Source organism: Argentina silus, assembly GCF_951799395.1.
Source record: "Argentina silus genome assembly, chromosome: 6".
Classification (NCBI taxonomy): domain Eukaryota; kingdom Metazoa; phylum Chordata; class Actinopteri; order Argentiniformes; family Argentinidae; genus Argentina; species Argentina silus.
In genome coordinates this window covers 11,597,025-11,615,440 of record NC_139660.1, presented here as the reverse complement: position 1 = coordinate 11,615,440, position 18,416 = coordinate 11,597,025, and the positions used below count along the sequence as shown (strand labels likewise).

Sequence of the window (18,416 nt, the reverse complement as noted above, 5' to 3'; positions counted from 1 at the left end):
ATAAATACACTGAATGAAAAATAGTTGCATTCTTATGCACAGGAAGATTATTGGGTTGCAAGTTTGGTTGGTTTCATTTCCCCGAACAAATGTAACCGTGGCTTGATAATATAGTTCAAACAAGAGAACAGGCAACCTTGATAAAATGCTCCTTATAGCTCCTCTCAAGCCAATTCAGGTACCCTGGACAAGACACATTACCAATAAAGTCTTACAGCAGAAATGCTTGCTGTATTTGCAAAACAGTTTAAAACAACAGAAGAGATTATGCTCTATGAATGTACTGTATGCAATGCATCAATGGAATCCCACAGTATATTTGATATCAAGCAGAAAATCTTTGGGGCTACCCATGCTGACTATCATGTCAAAACATAGGATGGTTGGTTATCCAATCTGGGATACGTGTGAGTTAAAAATGCAAGTGAATACTGTTATCACAAAGGCAGTAAGCATCACCCATTTATTTAGAAGGAAGTAGTGGTATTCTGGGAAATGTAGTTATGTACCACACAAACATCACAGCTTACACAGGGGCATTCATTTCAGTCTCAAGCTTCGGTACGAATGGCCTTCGCTTAGGCCTATGTAAATAAATTCATAATGAGTGAGGTTTATCAATATCTTTGATTTGGTTGTCGTAGCATGACTAAAATAGCAACATTTTTTTCTTCCAGAAAGAAAACCAGATATCATATGACAGGACCAATGAGGATGTCAGAATCAGAAAAAATGACAGTACAGGTTTTAAGAGCTAGAAGGACACTCTTTGAGGCAAATCAGCACCTGTTCTGAGAGGTCCAATACACACACACACACACACACGCACACACGCACACACACACACACTGAGCATTGTTTGTTATCAACATCATTGATTTCTAATAGCATGTCATTTTCCAATAGCAGTGTCTGTCTATGAAAATCAATTTTATTTTTCTTTCTGGAAAACAAAAACTGAATTCTCTCAGCTTTATCAATCATAAATATTCCAATACGAGTATTGAGATGATATTTTTTCTCAGTAATACTTCTTATGTGTAAAATGCACTAGAAGGGTACAGAAAGCACAATTGGGGCTTGTTAAAGAAAAATCAAATAAATATATTAAAATAAACAAATTATATATATATTTAGAAAGAGAGAGAGAAAGAGAGAGATATCTATGTCCTTCATACAGAAATTAAGATGACAAAACTCTGATGACTGTGCATAGACGGATGTTATTAAAAAAATGCTTGTTGGACAATGCTAGGTAAGTGAGCGTGCACCCCTCACTCTCTCTTTCTCTCCCTGCATCTTTCTCTTTCTCTCTCTCCTCCATCTTCCTCTGCCTCAAAATCTCAAAGTGTGAGGACAGAGAGCTTGCCCACCATTGACAGCATCTATTTGAGTCACAACAAAACCGGAAAAAAGGAGAAATAATACAAAAGTAAAAAGAATGAAAGGAGATAGAAAAAAAAAAAAAAATATATAAAAGAGATGAAAATGAAGTTGGGGAAAGCTGGCTATCAAAAGATGCAGAAAATGTATGCCTTTTTTGTCAGGAGGGTTGGGGGGCGGGTAGTGTTGAGTTTTAGTCATGTTTTTTGATGTTGTGGTGGGTGGTAGTTGTTGGTTTGTCAGTTTTCCTTGAAAAGTCAAGTTCTGGTGGGGGGTAACGCATGTCTCACATGATGGTGCAGCACTTGCAGGGCTGCTTCTCCTTGTTGTTAGGCTCACTGGCGCCCCCCTCTGGCTCGACCTTCTCCTCGCCTGCTGTCTCCTGGGCCTGGGCCTTGGCTGGGTTGGCAGCACTACCGTTGGGCGGCAGGGGGGACGACTGCTCCTCCTTGGCACTGCCCTCAGTGATGGTCACAGTGGCAGCCGCAGGAGTGGGAGAGGTTTTGCCCTCGCCACTATCCTCGATGACAACTAGCTCGGCCTTGACTGTGCCCTCCAGGCCCAGCACCTTCTTAGTCTCCGCCTCGTCCTCAACATTCTGATAACCCATGAACACCATGGTGACAGGGTTGTCGGCACTGGCCTCCGCCGCACCCGGTATGCCCGTGGGGCCACCTGGCTGGGGGCTGGCGCCACCAGGCTTGGCCTCCATGCCTGTGATCTCCTTATTGGGCGTTGTCTGCTGCTCAGGGGAGGCCCCCTCTTGAGCCTCCATCTTTGGGACCAGGGTGGTGGAGGCATCCCCAGTGGCAGCTTCGCTTATCATGGAGGCCTCGTCGGCTTTGTGAATGAGCTCGTCCACCTCGGAGGAGCTGAGCTGGTGGAACCCGTTCTCTATGGTGCCCTCGCGCACCTCGTGCACCACTGAGACAGAGACAGAGAGAGACAGAGAGAGAAAGAGAGAGGGGTCAGAGACATAGAGACTACTCTATCTTCTTTTCCTCATCTCTTTTGCTTTTTGACCACTGATATTGTACGTAAAAAGTATTGGCTTTCACCTGATTATTACCTGATTATATTGCTCTTACCAATCATGTTTCATATCAGTGCTCATCAAGATGCAGGGAAAGTGTGTTGTTTAAGACTAGATATTTTACACAGGCGTCCTCTCAAAACACAGTGAAGGGTACTGAAGCTCACAGACACAGAGAAGAAGGAGAGCAAACAGGAAAGAGGGAAAGGAGAGGAGGAGAGCGGACGGAGCAATAAAAGTTACATGTATATGTATATGGTATATATGGTAGAAGCTTCTTCACCCTCTCATAGGCCAGGCTTATACCTATCCAATCCTTTCAGATCTGAAGAGTCTAGAGAGCAGGGGCTTGGTGTTGTTTCTGAACTTGGCCATGGGGAGCAGAATGAACAAGGAGAAGATAGCAGACAGAGCAAGGAAAGGTGGACAGCGGACAGAGCCAGGAGAGGAAAGACGGGAGGTGCAGAGGAAATGAAGCGCAAGCCTCAGATGCATCACAAGCTTGGGACTGGTTTGTGTCTGTGAACAAAATCAATAATGGGGTAGATATGACTGTTGTTGAAGAGAGCTGCAGTCAGAATTGTGAGGGGGTGGATCTATTAACGAAGCTAAAGCTAGTTTTTGGCTATACAGCTGGAGTTCAGTTGGATCTCCAGGGCACTATTGCCAACCTAAAATATTAAATATTCTCACAATATTAATACAGTAATATTCATCCATTGCAAACATTGCGTAGATGTAACAACTTTGTAGATTTGTGTTGGGTTCTGAGGAAATGCAAAATGTAAGGTTCTTATGTGCCCTGAGGATCATCAAGGAGTGTGTGCAGTAGGGTGGTTCATGGTACAGTATCATCTACCATAAATTACTGTAAGGGATTCAAGCCAATTATTAAATGATATTGAAGTGAACGTGCAAGACATTTATTGAACCACATACCAAACCAAAATGTTTGTCTTAACAATTGCAACAATTACACAGGCAATTAGACAGCCTGTGCTAATGTTATGTACTAAATGTCATAACCATGGCAGGATAATATTTTGCCTGTATTTGTGACTGTACAGTAATGGTTCATTAACAACAGCTCATGATCAACTATAATGTCTCATCATTAACTATACAAAAGATGTATCTTGAGAAACACATTTGCCCTCTGATAGGCCAGGCTTATACCTATCAATTCATAAATGTCAACGCTGGTTCACTTCTCATGAATTATTGATGCTCAGTGACTTCTTTACATTGAAATCACCTTTCCGCTCATCCTCATATACTTTGACCCCTTGTTGAGAGAAGTCAACGGGTAGTAGTGTGTTGGTGGACAACACCTTAGTCTCGCCTGTGACTCTGTCCCTCTCAACCGTGATCTCCACTGAGTACATCGCTGGGTTGTCAACAGGAGGAGATGGTTAGGAACCTTGCAGAGGTGTCCTCTCTCCACCCTCTCTCTCTGTCTCTCTCTCTCAACCCACCCCCCCACTCCCCTCTCAGTCATACGACACATCATTCTATCATCCAATCACTCTGCGAGACTACACATTGCTGATGCATTGAAAATAAATTGAACAATCGAAAAATGTAGTACTATACGTCTTAAAGGTTACTTCTTGAGTAGTGCTGACCATACATCTACAGTATTGCTTCAAATCAAATGTATCTCTAACTAAGCCAGACTTGGCCACTTTAATCTGTGAAGCATCAAAGTGGCCTTTTTACAGTAGCTTTAATCCTAACAGGACATTGCCCATGATCTGTAATAAACACACACGACTGTATTATTACAGTCTATATTATCAAGTTGACTAGACTATTACTCACAATATTCCTTCCTAAATGTGACTGCATATTTGGGGTTTGTATTAGGTGGGCCCTAACGTTATTTTTGCTAGTTATTTTTTGTTATTTGGAGAACTGGCAATATATACTGCTACTGCTGAAAGTGGTTCACACTACTTTGCTTTTTAAAGGTTATACTCTAACATTTGGCGGCATTTGCGCTGTGAGTCTAACGCTGCCATGACAACAGATAGGAGAACTGAAACTTTTTTAGCGGAGCGGTGGTGCCATGGCAACATCACATTTTTTCTGACAAGGACTATATATAGGGAACCCCACACAACATAAATGCAATAACTATTTTTTACAAGTTCACTATTCTATTCACATTAACCCACATACTGTCTGCAGAAAGACAGACTCACACATACACTCACACCCCCACATACACTCACATATACAGCCAGACAGAGAGACAGACAGACAGACAGACGGACAGATGGACAGACGGACAGACGGACAGACAGAAAAAGACAGTTGGCAACTGTGAGAATTAGGACAGAGGACAAATCAAATGTTATGGTGAAAGATACAGTGCTAAAATATGACAGAAAACACAATGTTAGTGACTAAGGATGACACGTAAGATAAAAGCACTCAACCAACTAGAGAGAGCAACATACAGTACAAAGGCATACATTGGTTGTGTATTGCCCTAAATATGTCATGAATGTATCTGTGTTGAAAAGCATACTCAGGCGGGCCATCGTGAAAATAGTTCCTCCCACATGACTCCACACACAGGGATCACAGTTTAATCTTTCTACCCACATGCTCATGAAGACATGTACACCAATGCAAGCATACTACTGTATAGCAGGTATGGTAAACTGTACATCCTGTTCCATACAGTAACATGCAACTGGTAAAAAAAAACCTACTTTCTATAAGTTGTATTATCTGTTGTCTATGTCTACTCATACTGTTTTATGAGGGGCACAGCAGTAAATAAGGACTACATACTGTATCACATTCATAAGCGATGCTTAACATCTTTATAAACTGTGCTTAATTATTATGGTCTGTGCATACGTAACATCAACCTACGCTGACATTTCCGTTTATTACTTTTAGCATAGTCGTTATAAAGGTATCACCAATTATAAGCATGTTAATAAGTTCATATTTGCACCCAAAATATGACAAGATGAGACACATGAAAGCACAGCAATGAGAATTTGACTCCAGAAACTCTCAGTGAAACTACCAAGCTTAGCAAGAGCCCTTCATATGTATGGAGATAAAATAACTAATGACTCTTTCTCGGTCCTTCAACATGTTTATCAGAGCTACTATGAGGCTGATGAAAGGCATGTTACATGAAAGACCATTAAAGTAAATCATGAAAACACAAATACTACATGTAGATCACAATGATCAGATCTACAGATCATACGTCAAAAAAGAAAAGCAAGGGGAAGAATTTATTTGCGACGATTTCCAAGTCTATTTTTCTTTACGTGAGCTACAGGGTTGTCGAGACTCACCTGCTTTCATCATATCTGAGGCACCTCCGGACTTGTCCAGACGAGGTCTGTTGTGAACTTTGATCACTACAAGCGTTCATCATGGGGTAAGGAAATAGGAATTGGGAGTGGGAAAGAGAGAGGGGGAGAGAGACACACACAAAAGAGATGGTGCCCATAATATGGGGAAAAGACAGATACAGTAGACGGGGAGAGAGGGGACTGGAATAGACTAAAATGTCATCTTCAAAAGCCGATATCCAATTGCATAGATGTGATTGATATAACTATTAGGTCATTACTACATTCCTGGATGAAACAGGATGGGTATTGCATATCTTGACAACTTAAAACCGTTTTGAAGCATGAACATTGAATTCCGTGTGTAATTCAGTACAATTTCAGGAAGCTGAACAGGTTCACATAGCTTTATCTTTGCATCTATGCAATTGTGCATACCACCGATCCCAGAGTGGATCTTTAAACTTGAATGATGAGATGACTCATAAAAGAAAAGAAAAAAAGAGAGGGATGAGGAGAATTGAGGATGTATTACCTTCCACAGAGCCTACTGGTGCCTAAAACAGAGAAAGAGAGAGAGAGAGAGAGAGAGAGAGAACACATTACATTATCATGCAGTCACAGATTGTGGCATGTGTATTGCCTGAATATCATCAAGCTCCAGCTACTACACAAACATGTTTGGTCATGTATCAAATCATAGCTAATTTGATTGTGTTTCTGAGTGGTGCCTTGTATTAAAGGAGCAACCCTCACCATGTGAGAAGTATAAAAGGTGGATCTACTTTATTTCATTCATATGAATCATCAGGATTACTGTTAATGCTGCCACAAAGTCAAACAGCATCTGTTTCTCTAAATACTATACACAGATTGGGGGAAAAAAACATACTACTGAAAACAACACTACAGGTCATTAGCGTAGATTTGTTCCAGTAAGAAAGACCTAAAAGCACATTTACTAAATGCATGAGCAGACATTGAAAACACTTTATTACATTCCTAGTTTGAGAGGAAAGCACTTATCATTGCAGCATGGCTTAAAAAAAAAACATGGCTGACAAGCAATAGAGGTGGAAATAGCTGCAAAATAAAAGAGGTGGTTTCCCTTTGAAAAAAACATTGTCTAGATGGATGGGTAGAGGAAGTAGATATTGACTTGTGGAAGAAAGATCAATAAGGCAAAAGAAAAAAAAATGGAAAGAGAAGATGCGGCTATCTTTTATGGCTGTTGCTATGAAACCATTTTTAAAAAGCTGCCTAGTGTGCTGTCAATATAGACTTCCCTTCCCTTTGGGGGAAAAAGGCCTCCTGTCAACAACAGTTCCAACTCACACTGCTTGTCAGTTCCTATGTCTGACTCTCCAGAGTGACTGTCGCTAATGATATTAGTGCTGGCATAGTATTGAGATGACATTTGCTCAAGTGGAGATGTCATTGTCAGTCTGGCACAAGGGCAGCTCAACTGGGCTTTTTGCTTTTGAGTATTCCCCTAAGCCTGATCTTTCCCACCCCTCTACTCCCCACACACACTCTCACCACTCCCAACCCCTATCTCTAATTGAATGTGTTTGTGTGTGTGTGTGTGTGTGTGTGTGTGTGTGTGTGTCTGTGTGTGTCTGTGTGTGTGTCTGTGTCTGTGTCTGTGCCTGCGTGCATGCAAGCGGCGTGTGTGTGTCCGGTGGACCCGTTGTGGCCAGCTGCCCTCAGGGGGGGTTAGTTAGGCTCACTTTGTTGTCTGCTGTCTGGGCTTCCTCCTGGGCTACTTCTGACAAGCTCTCTTTGGTGGAGGTGGCCGACACCGTCACGCCCGTCTCCAGCTCCTCCAGTTCCTGCTCCATCCTAAGGCAAATAATAGAGCAACGTGTTCACAGACACATTCTGAGGTGACACACATACTCAGTCAGAACAGAGCTCATTCACGTGAAAAGCAGGAACTAAAAGGTGCAATATGTAGCTTTTCCCCCTCGGAAATGTCAATAAATAACCATGCTGAATCATTACTTACGATGCATTGGTAGTCTGTGACAGTGCGTGCACCTGCCAAGACCCTGCCCTTCTACCTGAAATAGTTTTTCCAAAATGTTTGGGATGTTTCTGGGCGTCTACAGCACCACTTGCTGTGGGCGTGTAACCTGCATCATAGGATACCTACTTCCTGAGCTGCAAGCAAACAAAACTCATTTCATGTGAAATGTGAGTGTTTTCGCTGGCTGGTTCATTTTCAGTTTTTCAAAACTAAATAATGACTGCATTTCAACCACACAGGTCCTTTGCTAGTTTCAAGGTCATGTAACTAAGAGAGCTGGATAAAAACATGAAAATGATTGACAGATTCATTGTTAAAAGTTAAAAGTAGTTTACATTGAGCAAGGGGAGGGAGAAAGGAGGCGATACTATTCTGAATTGTCATTGCAATTCCCATTGTAGTGAAAAGAGGGCGCAATCTTGCATATGGTGCCTTTAAATATATAAAACCCATCTCTTTAAAGGTGCAATCCCTAATTAGGTTTTCAGCCAAATCGCTGGCCCGCCACTTGGGTAGGTGAAATATGATGACTCAAATGTGTTGACAGAACTCTGTATATTGAAATTATAGTTTGTTTACAAACAATTAAGTAAAACAGTGTTACATTTTGGATTACAATAAGGTAAGACAGGTGTATAAGCTAATTAGGCATTCGTAAGTCATATTCTTTGAGAATCAATGGGCATATCACAAATTGAAATAACCATTGAACAGAAGAACAAATCTCAGATTGTGTCTTGAATGCTATTATATTGTTAAATACAAAAAACAACATATCATTCCTACTCAGTCTTTGCAAAGGCCTATCTAACAGAATTACGCACTTATTTAGGATAGGGACAAAACGTTCTCCTTCTCATTCCGCCCTTTGTCTTCCTGCCCTGACGGCAGCCATTGTTTGCTAGCGTAGCTCATTCACCAGTGTGCCAGGCCAGCTTAGTGCCACATGCCCCCAGTCTGAGCCCCGACAGCCAGTCAGCACCAGTGTCTGCCAGGCCTGTGGCAGCCAGGAGGAATTTAATCAGGGTGATTGGACTGCCAGGGGAGGAAGATTGATGCCACTGTTTTTCTATGAGTGAAAAAGAAAATGGGTGGAGGATGTAGGGAAGGGAGGGGTGTCTTGGCTACTGGGTCTCCTTTCTGTACTAGAAAGATGGATGAGTCCTCTTCCAGACGTCGTTTGCACTAACCCACTACTCCAGCTAAGAATTTAGGGTCCTGCTACAGACATTCACAGAACTGTCTCATCCATACTGCCTGTAAACTGGGATGGCAAAATGACATAGATAACAAGAGTATTAAGATTTCATCAAGATTTCTCAAGTTCTCAAACGACTTTCCCAGGAAACTTCGTATTTTTAAGTAGCATTATTGAATAAATTCTAGACTTTTTATGGAGAGAATGTCGTGCCTCACGTTTCAATATACATTCACCGGCCACTTTTTTAGGTACACCTTGCTAGTACCGGGTTGGACCCCCTTTTGCCTTCAGAACTGTCTTAATTCTTTGTGGCATAGATTCAACAAGGTGCTGGAAACATTCCTCAGAGATTTTGGTCCATATTGATATGATTGCATCACGCAGTTGCTGCAGATTTGTCGGCTACACATCCATGATGTGAATCTCCCGTTCCACCACATCCCAAAGGTGCTCTATTGGATTGAGATCTGGTGACTGTGGAGACCATTGGAGTACAGTGAACTCATTGTCATGTTCAAGAAACCAGTTTGAGATGATTTGAGCTTTGTGACATGGCGCGTTATCCTGCTGGAAGTAGCCATCAGAAGATGTGTACGCTGTGGTTATAAAGGGATGGACATGGTCAGCAACAATACTCAGGTAGGCTGTAGCATTTAAACAATGCTCAATTGGTACTAAGGGGCCCAAAGTGTGCTAAGAAAATATCCCCCACACCATTATACCACCACCACCAGCTTGAACCGTTGATACAAGGCAGGATGAATCCATGCTTTCATGTTGTTTACGCCAAATTCTGACCCTACCATCTGAATGCCGCAGCAGAAATTGAGACCAGGCAACATTTTTCCAATCTTCTATTGTCCAATTTTGGTGAGCCCGTGCGAATTGTAGCCTCAGTTACCTATTCTTAGCTGACAGAAGTGTCACCCAGTGTGGTCTTCTGCTGCTGTAGCCCATCTGTTTCAAGGTTCGACGTGTTGTGCATTCAGAGATGGTCTTCTGCATACCTTGGTTGTAACGAGTGGTTATTTGAGTTACTGTTGCCTTTCTGTCATCTCGAACCAGTCTGGCCATTCTCCTCTGACCTCTGGCATCAACAAGGCATTTTCGCCCAGAGAACTGCCGCTCAATGGATATTTTCTCTTTTTCGGACCATTCTCTGTAAACCCTAGAGATGGTTGTGCGTGAAAATCCCAGTAGATGAGCAGTTTCTGAAATACTCAGACCAGCCCGTCTGGCACCAACAACCATGCCACGTTCAAAGTCACTTAAATCACCTTTCTTCCACATTCTGATGCTCGGTTTGAACTTCAGCAGGTTGTCTTGAACATGTCTACATGCCTATTGCTCCATTGAGTTGCTGCCATGTGATTGGCTGATTAGATATTTGCGTTAATGAGCAGTTGAACAGGTGTACCTAATCAAGTGGCCGGTGAGTTAAATAAATAACTGATATGATATGATAAGATATGGACCATGCCAGAGTAAATTATCTAAAATTAAATGATGAACCATTCTTTTTAAATGCCCCTTATATTGTTACATACCAAACAACACTGGTTGAGCCAGTGTTCCTGTGCCTTACCTAATGATGGTCTCATCCAGCTCCTTGATCTTGGCCTCATCCTCCTGCAGCTGTTTCCTGGCCTCATCCTGCTCCGAGCCAGCAGAGGGCGCTCCATCCAGCAGCCATCGTTCCCGCAGTGCCTTTGACTGCAGAGGGAAGAAGAACATAGTAAGAACACATATCAATCACTGAGCTATACCAAAGAACGTTTATAATTGACAAGATACACGTGTGGGCTCATTTTAAATTGGAATCGCTGTTCATCAACACGGAAGAGTAGGCTTATGAATATTGATTGTATTCATGAGTGGGAGCCAGTCAGTGAGCTCCAAGACGAGATCAATATGAATATTCATTAACAGGTGACACAATGCGCATGTGCAAACAGGCACAACTCTGATATAAAGTTGTACTCATACCAGTACCTTCTTAACAACATGCATTGTTAAAGTGCAGGTGGCTTAGCTAAGCCGAACGTTATTAACATACAATACATCATTTTGTTGACCAAATGCGACACTGTCCCATTACCTTCCAGTCAAAAAAACAGCACTTTGTCTGCTTTGTGTCCAATTTCACCAAGGACAGAAAATAGAGTGGAGTTATGTCTCTTGCTTTGCATATCCCTCTTTGGATATACCAAAGAGACTGAAAATACGAAGAGGCTCAGAAAATGCTTCTCCAATAGAAATCTCTGTTTACGCTTCTATGTCTGTCTGTCATTGCCGATTTTCAACAGTGGTGCCAGTGAGTGCCAAGGCTTACTAGCAGCCAGCTAGTGCTCGAAGCTGCCCTGTATGATCTCCAGTTTGCTTACATTCTGCAGTTCGTAAGGTGCCGAATTATGGAGACACTACATAAAATCCCCCAGTTTCCCAACAGGTTCTGGTAACTTAAGCACTTTATGACAATTGTATTTGTAAAAAACAGTATTCAAATCCATTTGATTTTATAGTTACAGCGAGCTAACTTGGATTATGCTTGCCACCCACCAAGTTCGCGAGACAACTAAAGCACTTGGATGATAAGAATATCCCGCCTTCGGCCCTTGCCCCATTTGGCCTCATAAGGACCAGGGGGATAGAGGAGCTCAAAAGCCAGAGTTTTAAGCACTGAACAGACTGGAGCAAGCCTTGTTGAAGCCTGAGAGTGACTCTGGAAAAGCAATTGGCCTTGGCCAACACTCAACACGGCCAAATCCTGGAGAGCTACTGTATGTGCAGGCACAGCATGTGTGCAGTAACACACTTGATCCAAATAATAAACTAATACTGGTCTTTAATTGTGAGTACAATTAATTTAATCATGTATGTTCGCCTAGGACAAGAGCCTGAACACACTTCGGGCCATCCAGGATCAGAGTTTCAAACCCATTGTAAATTATGTCCTTAGACTGTTCAGTTAATTATGAGTTCCTCATCCTAAATGAGTTCATAGGGACAGAACTAGAGCTCTAAAACATTGCAGTTGTTTGAGGGTCAACTCTGTATTCTCAACAATAGTTTGTGATTATAGATATGGCCATATAGGACAAACGCAGTACACTGTTCCAATTACTGTCCAATTACTTCTCAAATCAGATTCAAAAATCTGTTTTCTCCCATTGGTTCTATACCTATTTCTGGAAGCTGATGTGCTAATCAGGTAAATGAATGCAGACACGAACAGCCTTGCTAGCTCTCAGTTTGTTTTCTTGACTAACTAAACATGGCACTGTTCTCTCCATGACTAAGTAATTCTCCGAATTGGCACTAAATTGCACTCTCAAAAGCTTGCACTAAGGACGTTTAGACATGATGTCTCTCTCCCCTTCTCCACTTCCTGCTCTCTGGGTAGACGTTGTTGCCAGTAGGCATGGTTCTAGGATCAGCTTTCAATTTCCTCACCTTGACTATTAGGGTGGAGAAAATGCTAGACTGACCATAGAGTGTTAAGGAGCAACTCATGACTGTACTAAGCATTGCTGCCTGAGGAGGTATTATCCCAGTATGTCTGTGGCATCCCCTTGTGCATGTCAAAGCCATTGTGCTAATACTAATACAGCATCATATGACAACATCAGATCAGATCAATAATACAGTACTATAGTAAAGGCCCAGAGAAATCCTTGACCCCCTGACTTGTCACATCATTTACATGTGATTGAAACAGTATTGAATCGTGTGCTAGCAACTAGAAATACAGTCTCCATACATCTCCACTTTGAGATAATATCACATTGGTCTTTTCATGCATCCTGTTTCTTTTCACGTTTTTCTTTTCCAGCAACATCTCTCTGTAGCTTTCTCATTCATTTATCTGTCTCTCTAATTTGCTTCCTCTGCCTGTCTTTCTCTCTGTCTTACTCTGTATTTTTCCCTGTCTGATATACATATCAAGTATTCACTTTATGTATTTACTATATCAAGTGCTTTAAGCACTAGCATATATGGAAGATATAGCATAAATGGAAATTCATCTCCAGGAATACCATTCATTTAGAAGGAGGATCTAAATGCAGCATGTTGGATTTGCATAATTTTTCCTTGGTAATTGGGTTAGGGGACTGGTGCACAGGAAATCTCTCTCAGTAGCAAAGGAAATGCATCTTTGGGCAAAATGTTATTTTTTGCTGTCATGACAGTGACTCATAGTCCTCCAGTGTATTCAGGATAGAATAATATCATTCATTCATTCAACCAGGGGGAAAATCCATCCAACCAAATGATCTCATGACCTGACCATCTAATAACTATCGTATCAATTAGCTGGTTTGTCCTCTTTTGTGCTCTCTCTCTATTGCTCTCTCTCTCTATCTCTCTCTCTCTCTACCTCTACCTCTCTAATCTACTTCCTCTATCCCATCTCCTGTCATTACCCTTCCTCTTCTCTCACCCTGTTCCTGCTTTCTCCTCTACTTTCTACTCTCTTTCTTCTCCCCTCTCCCTGCCTCTTTCTTAATTCATGACAAGTTGGAAATAAACTCGCAGGTCCGAGATCACAGGTGAGAATTCAAAGTTTCCGAGTTGGTCATGAATGCACCATATGTACCTACTGTAGACCTAGGGTCGTAACACCTCCCCCCTCAACAGACACACACACACACACACACACACACACACACACACCCCACAGCTGAGACAGAACACATGACCAGTGTTTGATTCATTGTTCTGATGGAGCACATGAACAAACATATTAATACATATAAGAATCCGCACGCACGCACGCACGCACGCACGCACGCACGCACGCACACATATTGTCTCATATGTCGTGTACTGTATGTAGAGCTCTCCACCATGCTGGAAAGGATCTTGTATCTTGTATCCCCCCCGCCCCCCTCTTCCTGTCGGGTCATGGCTGTTCGGCACCCCACCAATAGTGTCCTTGCATGGTTTCCGTGGGGACCAAACCCTTCCTTTAATCAGCCAACTAAGCAAGCCTGACTACGGCAACATTCTAACACACACACACACGCAAACACACCCACACACACAGATATGCTCTCATGAGAGGTTACTATCACTATAGTAATCACGAAAGGGATCGCCTCCGCATTTGTATATCAATACCTCAATGTAATATACTATTTGAATGCAGGTTGCGTAATATGTTATTAAACACTGATTATTGCTGTATATGTAATTCTTACATCATATACCTTATACCATATATAATATAAGGGTGACAAAAGGTTAATGCTCCACTTGGCAAAGCACCTACAGGACCTGTTATAACACCCTTTATAGTATGGATTTGATTATAAAAGATTTGCAAAGAGATTGCGCTGCGAGTATTTAAAGCTTTGGGAGGTGGCGTGGTACAGGACGTTAGCCTACAGTAGCTGAGCAGGGACTCTCCAATGCTTGTCAGTCCAAATGGCCTGTATTCACTTACCATTCACTGGTATAGTTCCCCCCCCCCCTCTTCCCAGCTCTTCCCAGCTGTTTCTTTCTCTCTACTTCTGACCCCCCCCCCCCCCCCATCTCTCTCTCTCTCTCTCTCTCTCTTTCTCTCTCTTTCTCTCTCTCCCTCTCTCTGTCCACTGTGTGCTGACTGTGCGGTTGAGCTCCATGGAAACTGCTAATGAGTCCAGTTTGTTGGATCTTATCTCACTGTGGTCCCCCCCCCCCACCTCTCTCTCTAACAAAACATGGGGAATAGTGAAATGATAGAATACAGAGATTGCACTTGATCTGTACTGTAGATAAATGGCATAAACCAGTGAAATGTTTTATTCTACTTGTTTAGAAACATTAGGCTTTAAAACTCCAGGCTTTAACTGGAGTGAAGTGTGTAGTGGTGGACGTGTGCGCCTAAAGAGAGTTACAAAGCTTTCTGAGAAATCAACTTCAAGCTCCATCACAACACTTCAAGAATGCACCAGCTTGCTGAAACTTAAGCAGGGCAAGACAATGTGCTGCATATTTAGCAGGGGAAGTGTGTCTTTTTCCTGCCACAAAACAGGATGTCCTTTAAAGCCAAAGTTTTTTTTCTGGAGGATTCTTCTTCTTCCGCTGTCTGAGCATAGAGGCTTCTTCTGTCCAGCCATGAGCCTCCAGGACCCTTCAACATACATGCGCACACTCAAAACATACACGCAAGCAAGCAAGCATGCACACACACACACACACACACACACACACACACACACACACACACACACACACACACACACACACACACACACACACACACACACACACAACCCCTAGTGCAGGGGTTCTACCAGTCCCAGCCAAGTCCTCAAAGATCCAAGAGTGCTCTCCTGCTGTGCCCATTCCATAGAGAGGCCCCACTCTACCCCTTCAAACTTCTATGAGGGTGCCCACTTCCCGCCAGGCCCTGGCACGCCTGCTGCCAAGCTTTACTGGCAACCACCCTACTCAAAAATGATGCACTCATAAATAAACAATACATTAAAAAGAAAGTGGCGAAGAAACAGCACCCATCATACTCAAGCTCAGTTCTCTCTGGGATGCAATTTGAGATATTAGCTCTTACACCATTAAAAAACAGCCACTACATTAAGAATCCTTACCAAAGCATTTTACTCAGAGATTCAAAGACATACCAGAGGTGAAACAGCTATTGAAGTAATGGAGGTATGCATAAAGGAGTTATCACTGTCCCCTTTGACCATGCAGTGTCACACCCAGTGAAGGTAGAGGTTACCCATCACCAAATTAAATACTCAAAAAAATACTTCAGCTGTGTCGGCTGTGATCGAGATCAGATCGAGATCAGATTATCATACCCCTAAGGACATATCATAGTGCCTCTTACCTTGAGGTGCTGGAGCTGTCTCCTGTCGTCCTCCAGCTGTCTCTTCTTGTTCTCTATCTCTGTCTGCCTCTTCCTCTTCTCCTGTAGGAGCATGGGAGAGAAGACTGTCAGCCAGGGACAGCAAAGCTAGAGGCGTTTGAAGGGTACAGTAGGAGTTTAACATGAATAAGTCACCTTGACTATCATATCATAATTTAAACATATCATAATGTTATGTCTTCATGAAGCCTTTGTAACCACTGGAAATGCCTTAATACCAGTAACACATGAGATGGTCAGACAGTAGAATAAAATAAATACATCACACTGTATATAACAGTGCAGAGTTCCATCCACTCTTTGGGTTTGTTTAAGTAGCCACTACGGTTGGGGTCAACATATCAATTCAGTAAATTCAGTAAGTGATTTCAGTTGATGTAAGGCTTCTTATTTTCATTTTATTGAGAAATTATTGAAAATTAAGGCCCTATTTGCAATTGTTTATAATGTCTAACAATATGTGTGGGGGGGTAGCCTTACATAGGTGTTATACAGACACACTTTCTCCCTCTCTAAAACATGCATGCACGCATGCGCGCACACACACACACACACACACACACACACACACACACACACACACACACACACACACACAATCTCTCACACAGACTGCATCTGTGGCATCTCCAATAGTTTGAATTACTACAGCATCCCACTGGCTCAGAACATGGAACATGTAAGAGAGAGGGTCTATCTGCCACATCAGCACATACTTAGCCTGAGTGCAGTGGACTGTGGCAAAGCAGAGACAGAGCTGAGGCCAATGTCACCTGTCCTAACAATAGAAGGGGAAACGAAGGGCATTATGTGACAATTTCGTCTCTTCCCTCAAACCATTTTGGTGCTGTTCTGTTCTCCTCATTCTGTTCCACTACTTTACTCCAATACCTGTTTAACTACATTATCACACAGGGGAGGCTGGTGGAGGTAGACATCAGTTTTCTCAGGTCCTCATTCCAGCAGGTCCTGATTCCATTCCATGCATTACAATGAACCAGTCTGCCTCAGATTTCTGCCTTCACCAGCCTCCCCTAATGTCTCTTTAGGTGAAAGTGCCTACTAAATGACCATATCATTACAGAAGAGATACGGTAATTACAAGGAGTTTGAAGGAGCAGTGAGGGAGAATGCCAGAGAAAAGACTTTGAGAGAAATGGGTTAGTTACCAAATGAGTTAACATACAGTATATGGTTTGGGGAAAGATGTATTGGAAGTGGCCAGTGCTTCATAGCACTGTGTTATCTTGTGTCCATTTTAAATCTGCAGCACTGGCCTTGGCTAGGTCTGTCTGGAAGATTTGCTCATGCAGCATTATTGAAGGACAGAATTAAATTGAGACGGAGTAAGACACATAGAGATGGGGAGACAAGAAGAGAGGCAGAGATAAACATTAGACAGGTAGGTGCATTAGAGAATGTATTACCACACTCTGCCACACTCAGATTACTATGAGGCCAATGTCAAAAGGATCAACAGAAGTGAGGTTTGTGTGTGCGTGTGTATGGACGTGTTTACAGTATTTGTTTGAAAGAATGGAAGAATAACAGGAGGTGGGAAGTGGGATTCTTAACTGTAAAATCAACAGTAATCAAGCACGGAAGTAAATATGCCGGTGTAGTTCTGTCTGTGTGTGTGTGCATGTGTGGAAGAGAGAGGGATGGGCGGGAGATTAGAGAGACAGATATTGAGTGAGAGAGCTGTGTATGTAGTATGCGGGAGAGACGGAGAAGGACAGAGAGGACAGAGAGAGAGGTGAGTGCATACTGTACGTATGTGGGAGAGAGAGAGAGAGAGAGAGAGAGAGAGAGAGAGAGAGAGAGAGAGAGAGAGAGAGAGAGAGAGAGAGAGAGAGAGAGAGAGAGAGAGAGAGATTTCAGGCATCTGCAAAGATGCTGAAAGACATGGGCTTAGAAATCAAAAGGTTTTCCTTCAAGTCGCATTAATGATTAAAGCTGCTGAAGAGAAATGCTCAATAAGGAAATTAACTATCAACCAAACTCAAACCAGTCTATCTATATGCATGTGCTAGTGGTCATCATTTCCCTTTAGTAATGTTTGGAGAGGGTAAGTGTATTGAGGCGAGAGAGTGGTTTAAAATAGCATACTTCCTAACTATCTACAGTAGTACAGTAGGCTAAGTATGAGTGTCACGTAGTATGCTTGAAAGACCAGCACGTCATACTGAACTCATGAAATGATATTGAATGAACATGAAATGATAAGTATTTTGTGTATACCGTAGTACTCACTTGCGAACATAGTGTAACATGGTATGTGGCATGAGGATCTCATCACTTACCGCTATAGCCTGGAGTCTCCCCTGCTGTGACAACCCCTCAGACATCCTGCCAGAGAGAGAGAGATGGGGGGGCGGGGAGAGAGGAAATGGTTAACAAGAGACAGACAAGACAATTGGCCAAAGAGGCCAGGGAGGACATAATTCTCTGAGCCTGTCTACTATGTTTTTGGTGGTCTTGGATACTCTGGGTTTTTCTGCATGTTAAATAGGTTGAGAATATGGAAAGAGCCAAGCTGCATTCCTTCCACCCTTGGATACCTTCTACCT

The 18,416-nt window shown here is 42.5% G+C and overlaps 1 protein-coding gene across 1 annotated transcript; it reads right to left on the bottom strand.

The window, feature by feature from the left end:
* Positions 1–1,669: 1,669 nt before the first annotated feature.
* On the bottom strand, positions 1,670–18,194 carry palm1a (paralemmin 1a; the record flags this gene model as incomplete). The annotated part of the gene is made up of 7 exons (XM_083671268.1): positions 1,670–2,307; positions 3,672–3,803; positions 6,278–6,299; positions 7,473–7,584; positions 10,558–10,685; positions 15,808–15,888; positions 18,150–18,194. 7 exons carry the CDS (start codon positions 18,192–18,194, stop codon positions 1,670–1,672), a joined length of 1,158 nt encoding a protein of 385 aa, XP_083527394.1.
* Positions 18,195–18,416: the final 222 nt, after the last annotated feature.